The sequence below is a fragment of the Brienomyrus brachyistius genome, unplaced genomic scaffold, assembly GCF_023856365.1.
Source record: "Brienomyrus brachyistius isolate T26 unplaced genomic scaffold, BBRACH_0.4 scaffold1104, whole genome shotgun sequence".
Taxonomy (NCBI): Eukaryota; Metazoa; Chordata; class Actinopteri; order Osteoglossiformes; family Mormyridae; genus Brienomyrus; species Brienomyrus brachyistius.
Window position 1 is genome coordinate 31,992 of NW_026043379.1, and position 9,911 is coordinate 41,902.

The window sequence follows — 9,911 nt, forward strand, 5'->3', positions numbered from 1 at the left end:
TCCATACGAGCTTCGAAAAAGTACTTAATGGGGGCGGTCCAAGCTTCGATGTCTCGGAAGCATCCCATTTCCAGTGTTACAATGCAAATGTCCAATAAATGCTTTGCACTTTAGAATTCCAAAACGTTGCATGAGGTGTATTGGCTTTCGGCAAAGTATTCCAATATGTGCGCTTGCGCATTTATTATCTGCTATACATATTTCCATTTAAAGTAAGATTCATTTTGATTCGTCGGCAGACACAGTTCAGATTTCGTCACACAACTGTGGGCGTGGTTTACCGCAGCTGGGTTCAAATTTGCGCGCACGGGTTCAAAGCTTCCAGTATCGTCAGTCACATCATAACGGCCAATGTCTCGGAAACGTCCCATCGCTAGCGCTAAGCGCACACGCACTGCGCGGACCTTTGATGAGGTACTTTGGGCCACGAGTGCTTAAGTATACGGAGGGCTGAACATGTGTTGATTACAACTGGAGATGATCGGTTCGTTCGGGCTTGTATCCCGTTTGGGCAAAAAGCGAACAAGACCTATTATCTTCTGCTTTGATTGATGTACTGGTAGTAAAGCGTTAGACCATTTATTTTGTGATGTGGGATAGCTTTCACTGAAATATGCGATTAAACTACGTCTGTTCTATTCATGTTCATGATAACTGCGAATTAGGATAAGCAGTCACTTTGAAAATCACAAAAATGACGCTCGTGCCGTAATTTGGATCGCAACTGAAATGCATAACTTAAAGTTGGTCAGTAGTATGGTGCGTTATATCCTTATCTATAAACAGATTTCTGTCATGGAAATCACTTTCAGAATTCTGTTGAGGGAAATATTCAAAGCAGTGTTACAGATTATTGCTGGATTAAGTACTGAAATACTATTATAAAACTAAGAACCTAGAGTAAGAAGCTGAAGCATCCTGCTTGTTTTGGTGTATCTTTCAGTGGGTTAAGACCTTAGGTTGATAGTTGGAATGTCACTAGAATCAGAAAACTTTATTGATCCCGGAGGAAAGTGCTTATGCAGACTGCCACAACACAAAGACACAAGAACAATATAAAATAAAATAGTCTAGATAAAATCTAAATAGAAATCTGTAGAAAGAAAACAACCACAATATGAATAGACTATGCTACATACAGTAATGCTTAGTATAATATCTATCTATGTCACACAGCTGGATGGAAGATTATTGACATAAGTGGTAGTTTGGAATAAGTCATTGCGCTTTAGAAAATCAGTAGCAGTCTGGTGCCGTCATTGGACCCTGTCCTTCTGCCCATTCAGAAACCTGCATGTGACTACATGCACATTAGTGTCATTCTCTAATGTTTCCCATTTCATTTTCTGCAGGTACCGAAGAAATCAAAGGTGGTGCTGCTGTCTTGTGGGTCTTTCAACCCAGTGACAAATATGCACCTGCGCATGTTTGAACTGGCAAGAGATCACCTGGAGGACACGGGTACTGCTAGCCTTCATACACGGCACACTGGCCTGTCATAAGCTGCTGACAAAATGCATGTGCCGGCCCGGTTTCATGTAAAAAGTTGCCATTTTTAATGGGAACATTAAGTATGACATACCCAGCCTCTTTACTGGTTCATAGCGCTGTATTAACTTTTAGCTCATCGAAGTTTAAATGTGAAACTTACTTTGTTAAAAAGCATGAACCGCACTCAACATAGGACACCTGTGCTGTGCTTGGCTTCCACAGGACGGTATGAAGTGGTGAAGGGGATCCTGTCACCAGTGGGCGATGGCTACAAGAAGATAGGCCTGATCGAGGCCAGCCATCGGGTGGAAATGGCCAAGCTGGCGGTAGAGAGCTCCAGCTGGATTGAGGTGGACAGCTGGGAGAGCAGGCAGGCCGACTGGCAAGAGACAGTCAAAGTGCTACGGTGAGCTCGCCCTAAGGGTGAAAGAAGGACCCCAACTTTCAGCTATGAGTCTTTTCCTTTGACCGCTACACCCACTGTTGGCTGAACTAATCTTTAACATCTGCTCCCAGGCATCAACAACAGGAACTGCTCTCCCAGGAACCGGACACTGATGTGGTAGGCACTGCAAAACCTGGCAGGAAAAGAAAACGCATGGATGCCAGCAGTGCCACCAAGAGGAGGAAGCTCGAAGAGCCTGATATTGCACCTAAAAAAACAGGTAATAATTGGAGCTTCCCCTTACACAGTCCCTTTGCCTTCTTACTGCATTATGCCGCTCCCCTCGATGGTGTTGAAATTATCGGAACACTTGAATAGACATACAACATCCATCCATCCTTCTATCCATCTTCTACCCACTTATCCTGGCCTGGGACTGGTATCCCATCCTGGATATGCTCTTCTTTGCACCCTCTGCTGCCTGAAATTGGTCCCCCCACCCATACCATGACTTTAGGGTGGGGATTAATGGTTTGCAAAGATGGAATGTGGATTCTTGTTTGCTTTTCCTGCCCATAAATGTAGTAGCTGGGTGTGAATCTTCATTCTTTTGCTGTCACACTCAGTTCAGTAACCTGATTTCCCCCTGGGGATCTGTGAACTGCATCATTTAATACTGATGTTTCCGCTGCCTCCTCAGGTGAGCCGCGCGTGATGCTACTCTGCGGTGCTGATGTGCTGGAATCATTCGGTGTGCCGGGGCTGTGGAAGCCTCAGCACATCGAGGAGATTGCCAGCACATTTGGACTGGTGTGCATCACCCGCGGCGGATCGGATGCGGAAGCCTTCATACAGGGCTCCGACCTCCTCTTGCCACACCGCAGCAACATCCACGTGGTGCAGGAGTGGGTGGCCAACGATGTGTCGGCCACTCGCATCCGCCACGGGCTGCGGTGTGGCCACAGTGTCCGCTACCTTCTGCCCGACCCGGTGCTCGGCTACATTCAGGAGCGGCAGCTGTACAATGCGGAGAGTGAGCAGAGGAACGAAGGGGTTGTGCTGGCTCCTCTCCAGAAATGTGCAAGAACGCAGGAGTAAGCACAACCCCCCTCTGCCACTCTGCCCTCCTGTAGCCTCGTCAACTTGCCATTTCCATCTTCCCATTGGTTTGGAATCCCCTTAATGCATCACCAAGAGGAGGAAGCTTGAGGAGGCAGAGATTGCACCCAAGGGGCCACCTCAAAAAACAGGTATCAATCAAAACTTCCCCTTGCACAGTCCCCTTGTTTCCTTCTATCCATCTTCAGCCCACTTATCCTGGCCTGGGACTGGTATCCCATCCTGGATATGCTCCTCTTTGCACCCTCTGCTGCCTGAAATAGGACCCCCCCCCCCCCCCCACCGATACCATGACTTTACGGTGGGGATTAGTGGTTTGTAAAGATGGAATTTGGTGGACACCGGTGGTCAGAGATGCTGTCAAGCTGAAGAAGGAGTCCTATTGGGCCTTTCTGGCCTGTGGGACTCCGGAGGCAGCTGATGATTACCAGCGGGCCGAGCGGGACGCGGCTTCGGCGGTCGCTGTGGCAATAACTCGGCTATGGGAGGAGTTTGGCGAGGCCATGGAGAACGACTTCTGGACGGCTCCGAGGAGATTCTGGTCCGGCGGCTCAGGGCGGGAAAGCGGTGCAGCATCAACACTGTTTATGGTGGGGATGGGGGTGCTGCTGACTTCAGCTGGGAGAGGGAAGTCTGGGTTTCCCTGCTTAGACTGCTGCTCCCGCGACCCGACCTGGAAAAGCGGTAGATGATGGATAGATGGATCTGTAAACTGCATCCTTTAATGCTGATGATTCTGCTGCCTCCCCAGACGAGCCGCGGTTGACGCTGCTGTTTGACGCTGACGTGCTGGACTCTTTCGGGGAGCCTGGGCTGTGGAAGCCCCAGGACACCGTGGAGATCATCAGCAGCTACAGACTGGTGGCTCCGACCTCCTCTGGCCACACTGCCGCAACGTCCACATGTTGTGCGAGTGGGTGACTGACAACGTGTCCGGTACCTGCTGCTCGACTCGGTGCTGAGCTACACCCAGGATCGGCGGCTCTACACTGCTGAGAGTGAGCAGAGGAATGCTGGCATGTATTGGCTTCTCTGCAGAAACACGCGGGGAACCTAACTGACTTGAACAAATGTCCCCAGTCAGTAGATGTTGAATGCATTCTAAGTAAATAAAGGCTTTAATCGTCAAGTTTAAAGAATAAAGATTGTCTTTTCATTTTTTCAAGAAGTAAATAAGTGACAGAATTCATTTGTAGGCTTTATCTACAAAAGCTTCTTAACCATTCTCTAATTTTCATCACATGCCTTCTTCAAATTTCCTGTTAGTTTATTTTGTGATATGGCATATCTTTCAATGATGAAATATGATTAAAATCATAAAATTAGCCTCGTCATCTTGCCATTTCTATATTCCCATTTGGGAAGGGGAGGCAGCGTGTCGTTCAGTGGGCTAATCCTGTGTGCCTATAATCACAAGGTCACCGGTTCAAACCCAGCCTCAGCATGTCTGTGGGTCCTTGAGCTAGGCCCTTAACCCCCAGCTCCCCGGGTGCCGCTACAGGTGGCTGCCCTTCGCAGACAACTTACTAGATCTTGTGGAAGAAATTTCTCGAAGTTCGATGCTTAAGTGTTTGACAGAATTTTATTATTCGATGAGCTCAAAGGGAACAGACTCCCAGCAATCATGCGTCTCGTGTTCTGCTCCCCGAGCAACAAATGCATACATCTTTTATGGCCTAAAATGCGGCAGTCATCTGACAAATCAAGGACAAGTCGGATATCTGGACGTTCCAGTTACGTCTGCCTTTCAAGGTCCAGGCAGCAAAAGGAAGCTAGACCATTTGGAGGTACCAGTTCCTTCTACTTTTTCAAGGTCCACCTATCAGCTTAGAACAAGTCTATCTATTTGGGACTTTTCCTTTTGCTATATCATTCTAGGACTCGTTGTTCTCTTTTTTCTACATTTGATATTATCCAATACCATGCATGCATTTTATAATACCTTCTGCAACAGCTTACTTCTCAGGTCATGCCTTTGCTTTGACCTGGACCTCTTGCTGAACAAGCAATATATGGCAAACATGTTAATTCCTCTATAGAAAATAGAAATTTCTTACTTAAGTAGATTTGCATTATTGTTTGATACGTTCAATTAATGACAAGTAAATTACATTGTTTCAACCACTATGTGTAAATCAACAACACATTATAAACTCAATTGTTAACTACTGATTAGGTAATTCATTTTGCATAATCATCTATATTCCATTATTGATTACGGATTAGCATAATCAAGAATTTTATATCACAATCTACAAAGAGCAAGTCGAGGGAGGCATGAAGACAATTTCTCCACGGGGATCAATAAATTATCAATAATTATTATTTCTTGGGGATTCCCATATTGCTCTTAATAAAGACTGTTTTACAATCCTAAATGACTTGAGTATTGACTTGAACAACTGTCCCCAGTCAGTAGATGTTGAAGGCATTCTATGTATATAAAGGCTTTAATCAACAAGTTTACACACTATGTAATAAGTTTTATGTTGAGGCTTAAGTGCTTGGTGCTGGACCCTTGAAGTTGTTTGTAGACAGCAAGCTGATGGTTTTTTTCACTGCTTAAATTATTATTTTTTTTCACTAGTGCATAAATTAAAATACAGGTATGTCAATATACACTTTATTGTCAAAAGTACTGGGACACACATGAACTTTTGTCATGGCATGACATCCCATTCTTAATACAAAGGCTTTAACATGGAGTTGACCCACCCTTTGCAGCTATAACAGCTTCACCCCTTCTGGAAAGGCTGTCCACAAGGTGTAGGAGTGTGTTTGTGGGAATTTTTGACCGCTCTTCCAGGAGAGCATTTGTGAGGTCAGGCACTCATGTTGGACGAGAAGGCCAGGCTCACAGTCTCTGCTCTAATTCATCCCAAAGGTGTTCTATCCGGTTGAGGTCAGGGCTCTGTGCAGGCCAGTGAAGTTCCTCCACACCAGACTTGCTCATCCACGTGCTTATGGACCTTGCTTTGTGCATTGGTGTACAGTCATGTAGGAAAAGGAAGGGGCCATCCCCAAACTGTTCCCACAACGTTGGGAGCATGAAATTGTACAAAATGGCTTTGAATGCTGCAGCATTAGGAGTTCCTTTCACTGGCACTAAGGAGCCAAGCCCAACCCTAGAAAAGCAACCTCACACCATAATACATATTTCCATTTAAAGTAATGTTCTTTTGATTCGTCGGCAGACAAAGATAAGATTTCGTCACACAACTGTACATGCGTTCTAAAACTTCGTAGCTTCCAAGGTCACAGTCACATGGCAATTGGTGTCCATACGAGCTTCGAAAAAGTACTTAATGGGGGCGGTCCAAGCTTCGATGTCTCGGAAGCATCCCATTTCCAGTGTTACAATGCAAATGTCCAATAAATGCTTTGCACTTTAGAATTCCAAAACGTTGCATGAGGTGTATTGGCTTTCGGCAAAGTATTCCAATATGTGCGCTTGCGCATTTATTATCTGCTATACATATTTCCATTTAAAGTAAGATTCATTTTGATTCGTCGGCAGACACAGTTCAGATTTCGTCACACAACTGTGGGCGTGGTTTACCGCAGCTGGGTTCAAATTTGCGCGCACGGGTTCAAAGCTTCCAGTATCGTCAGTCACATCATAACGGCCAATGTCTCGGAAACGTCCCATCGCTAGCGCTAAGCGCACACGCACTGCGCGGACCTTTGATGAGGTACTTTGGGCCACGAGTGCTTAAGTATACGGAGGGCTGAACATGTGTTGATTACAACTGGAGATGATCGGTTCGTTCGGGCTTGTATCCCGTTTGGGCAAAAAGCGAACAAGACCTATTATCTTCTGCTTTGATTGATGTACTGGTAGTAAAGCGTTAGACCATTTATTTTGTGATGTGGGATAGCTTTCACTGAAATATGCGATTAAACTACGTCTGTTCTATTCATGTTCATGATAACTGCGAATTAGGATAAGCAGTCACTTTGAAAATCACAAAAAATGACGCTCGTGCCGTAATTTGGATCGCAACTGAAATGCATAACTTAAAGTTGGTCAGTAGTATGGTGCGTTATATCCTTATCTATAAACAGATTTCTGTCATGGAAATCACTTTCAGAATTCTGTTGAGGGAAATATTCAAAGCAGTGTTACAGATTATTGCTGGATTAAGTACTGAAATACTATTATAAAACTAAGAACCTAGAGTAAGAAGCTGAAGCATCCTGCTTGTTTTGGTGTATCTTTCAGTGGGTTAAGACCTTAGGTTGATAGTTGGAATGTCACTAGAATCAGAAAACTTTATTGATCCCGGAGGAAAGTGCTTATGCAGACTGCCACAACACAAAGACACAAGAACAATATAAAATAAAATAGTCTAGATAAAATCTAAATAGAAATCTGTAGAAAGAAAACAACCACAATATGAATAGACTATGCTACATACAGTAATGCTTAGTATAATATCTATCTATGTCACACAGCTGGATGGAAGATTATTGACATAAGTGGTAGTTTGGAATAAGTCATTGCGCTTTAGAAAATCAGTAGCAGTCTGGTGCCGTCATTGGACCCTGTCCTTCTGCCCATTCAGAAACCTGCATGTGACTACATGCACATTAGTGTCATTCTCTAATGTTTCCCATTTCATTTTCTGCAGGTACCGAAGAAATCAAAGGTGGTGCTGCTGTCTTGTGGGTCTTTCAACCCAGTGACAAATATGCACCTGCGCATGTTTGAACTGGCAAGAGATCACCTGGAGGACACGGGTACTGCTAGCCTTCATACACGGCACACTGGCCTGTCATAGGCTGCTGACAAAATGCATGTGCCGGCCCGGTTTCATGTAAAAAGTTGCCATTTTTAATGGGAACATTAAGTATGACATACCCAGCCTCTTTACTGGTTCATAGCGCTGTATTAACTTTTAGCTCATCGAAGTTTAAATGTGAAACTTACTTTGTTAAAAAGCATGAACCGCACTCAACATAGGACACCTGTGCTGTGCTTGGCTTCCACAGGACGGTATGAAGTGGTGAAGGGGATCCTGTCACCAGTGGGCGATGGCTACAAGAAGATAGGCCTGATCGAGGCCAGCCATCGGGTGGAAATGGCCAAGCTGGCGGTAGAGAGCTCCAGCTGGATTGAGGTGGACAGCTGGGAGAGCAGGCAGGCCGACTGGCAAGAGACAGTCAAAGTGCTACGGTGAGCTCGCCCTAAGGGTGAAAGAAGGACCCCAACTTTCAGCTATGAGTCTTTTCCTTTGACCGCTACACCCACTGTTGGCTGAACTAATCTTTAACATCTGCTCCCAGGCATCAACAACAGGAACTGCTCTCCCAGGAACCGGACACTGATGTGGTAGGCACTGCAAAACCTGGCAGGAAAAGAAAACGCATGGATGCCAGCAGTGCCACCAAGAGGAGGAAGCTCGAAGAGCCTGATATTGCACCTAAAAAAACAGGTAATAATTGGAGCTTCCCCTTACACAGTCCCTTTGCCTTCTTACTGCATTATGCCGCTCCCCTCGATGGTGTTGAAATTATCGGAACACTTGAATAGACATACAACATCCATCCATCCTTCTATCCATCTTCTACCCACTTATCCTGGCCTGGGACTGGTATCCCATCCTGGATATGCTCTTCTTTGCACCCTCTGCTGCCTGAAATTGGTCCCCCCACCCATACCATGACTTTAGGGTGGCGGATTAATGGTTTGCAAAGATGGAATGTGGATTCTTGTTTGCTTTTCCTGCCCATAAATGTAGTAGCTGGGTGTGAATCTTCATTCTTTTGCTGTCACACTCAGTTCAGTAACCTGATTTCCCCCTGGGGATCTGTGAACTGCATCATTTAATACTGATGTTTCCGCTGCCTCCTCAGGTGAGCCGCGCGTGATGCTACTCTGCGGTGCTGATGTGCTGGAATCATTCGGTGTGCCGGGGCTGTGGAAGCCTCAGCACATCGAGGAGATTGCCAGCACATTTGGACTGGTGTGCATCACCCGCGGCGGATCGGATGCGGAAGCCTTCATACAGGGCTCCGACCTCCTCTTGCCACACCGCAGCAACATCCACGTGGTGCAGGAGTGGGTGGCCAACGATGTGTCGGCCACTCGCATCCGCCACGGGCTGCGGTGTGGCCACAGTGTCCGCTACCTTCTGCCCGACCCGGTGCTCGGCTACATTCAGGAGCGGCAGCTGTACAATGCGGAGAGTGAGCAGAGGAACGAAGGGGTTGTGCTGGCTCCTCTCCAGAAATGTGCAAGAACGCAGGAGTAAGCACAACCCCCCTCTGCCACTCTGCCCTCCTGTAGCCTCGTCAACTTGCCATTTCCATCTTCCCATTGGTTTGGAATCCCCTTAATGCATCACCAAGAGGAGGAAGCTTGAGGAGGCAGAGATTGCACCCAAGGGGCCACCTCAAAAAACAGGTATCAATCAAAACTTCCCCTTGCACAGTCCCCTTGTTTCCTTCTATCCATCTTCAGCCCACTTATCCTGGCCTGGGACTGGTATCCCATCCTGGATATGCTCCTCTTTGCACCCTCTGCTGCCTGAAATAGGACCCCCCCCCCCCCACCGATACCATGACTTTACGGTGGGGATTAGTGGTTTGTAAAGATGGAATTTGGTGGACACCGGTGGTCAGAGATGCTGTCAAGCTGAAGAAGGAGTCCTATTGGGCCTTTCTGGCCTGTGGGACTCCGGAGGCAGCTGATGATTACCAGCGGGCCGAGCGGGACGCGGCTTCGGCGGTCGCTGTGGCAATAACTCGGCTATGGGAGGAGTTTGGCGAGGCCATGGAGAACGACTTCTGGACGGCTCCGAGGAGATTCTGGTCCGGCGGCTCAGGGCGGGAAAGCGGTGCAGCATCAACACTGTTTATGGTGGGGATGGGGGTGCTGCTGACTTCAGCTGGGAGAGGGAAGTCTGGGTTTCCC

At 46.7% G+C, this 9,911-nt stretch overlaps 2 protein-coding genes across 2 annotated transcripts; both read left to right on the forward strand.

The window, feature by feature from the left end:
- Nucleotides 1-351: 351 nt before the first annotated feature.
- LOC125730273 (nicotinamide/nicotinic acid mononucleotide adenylyltransferase 1-like) lies at nucleotides 352-3,448 on the forward strand. Its single transcript, XM_049005769.1, has 5 exons — nucleotides 352-414; nucleotides 1,353-1,461; nucleotides 1,714-1,897; nucleotides 2,008-2,156; nucleotides 2,559-3,448. Exons 1-5 carry the CDS (start codon nucleotides 352-354, stop codon nucleotides 2,972-2,974), a joined length of 921 nt encoding a protein of 306 aa, XP_048861726.1. The 3' UTR covers nucleotides 2,975-3,448.
- A 3,176-nt stretch (nucleotides 3,449-6,624) lies between these two features.
- On the forward strand, nucleotides 6,625-9,371 carry LOC125730274 (nicotinamide/nicotinic acid mononucleotide adenylyltransferase 1-like). The gene is made up of 5 exons (XM_049005770.1): nucleotides 6,625-6,687; nucleotides 7,627-7,735; nucleotides 7,988-8,171; nucleotides 8,282-8,430; nucleotides 8,834-9,371. Exons 1-5 carry the CDS (start codon nucleotides 6,625-6,627, stop codon nucleotides 9,247-9,249), a joined length of 921 nt encoding a protein of 306 aa, XP_048861727.1. The 3' UTR covers nucleotides 9,250-9,371.
- Nucleotides 9,372-9,911: the final 540 nt, after the last annotated feature.

What these genes read in the sequence shown, in the direction of transcription:
- LOC125730273 (XM_049005769.1), top strand. Translation starts at nt 352, where the DNA reads ATGTCTCGGAAACGTCCCATCGCTAGCGCTAAGCGCACACGCACTGCG. An exon ending in AGATCACCTGGAGGACACGG is followed by an intron (nt 1,462 to 1,713) that starts GTACTGCTAGCC and finishes TGGCTTCCACAG; the next exon opens with GACGGTATGAAGTGGTGAAG. An exon ending in GAGACAGTCAAAGTGCTACG is followed by an intron (nt 1,898 to 2,007) that starts GTGAGCTCGCCC and finishes ATCTGCTCCCAG; the next exon opens with GCATCAACAACAGGAACTGC.
- LOC125730274 (XM_049005770.1), top strand. Translation starts at nt 6,625, where the DNA reads ATGTCTCGGAAACGTCCCATCGCTAGCGCTAAGCGCACACGCACTGCG. An exon ending in AGATCACCTGGAGGACACGG is followed by an intron (nt 7,736 to 7,987) that starts GTACTGCTAGCC and finishes TGGCTTCCACAG; the next exon opens with GACGGTATGAAGTGGTGAAG. An exon ending in TATTGCACCTAAAAAAACAG is followed by an intron (nt 8,431 to 8,833) that starts GTAATAATTGGA and finishes TTAATACTGATG; the next exon opens with TTTCCGCTGCCTCCTCAGGT.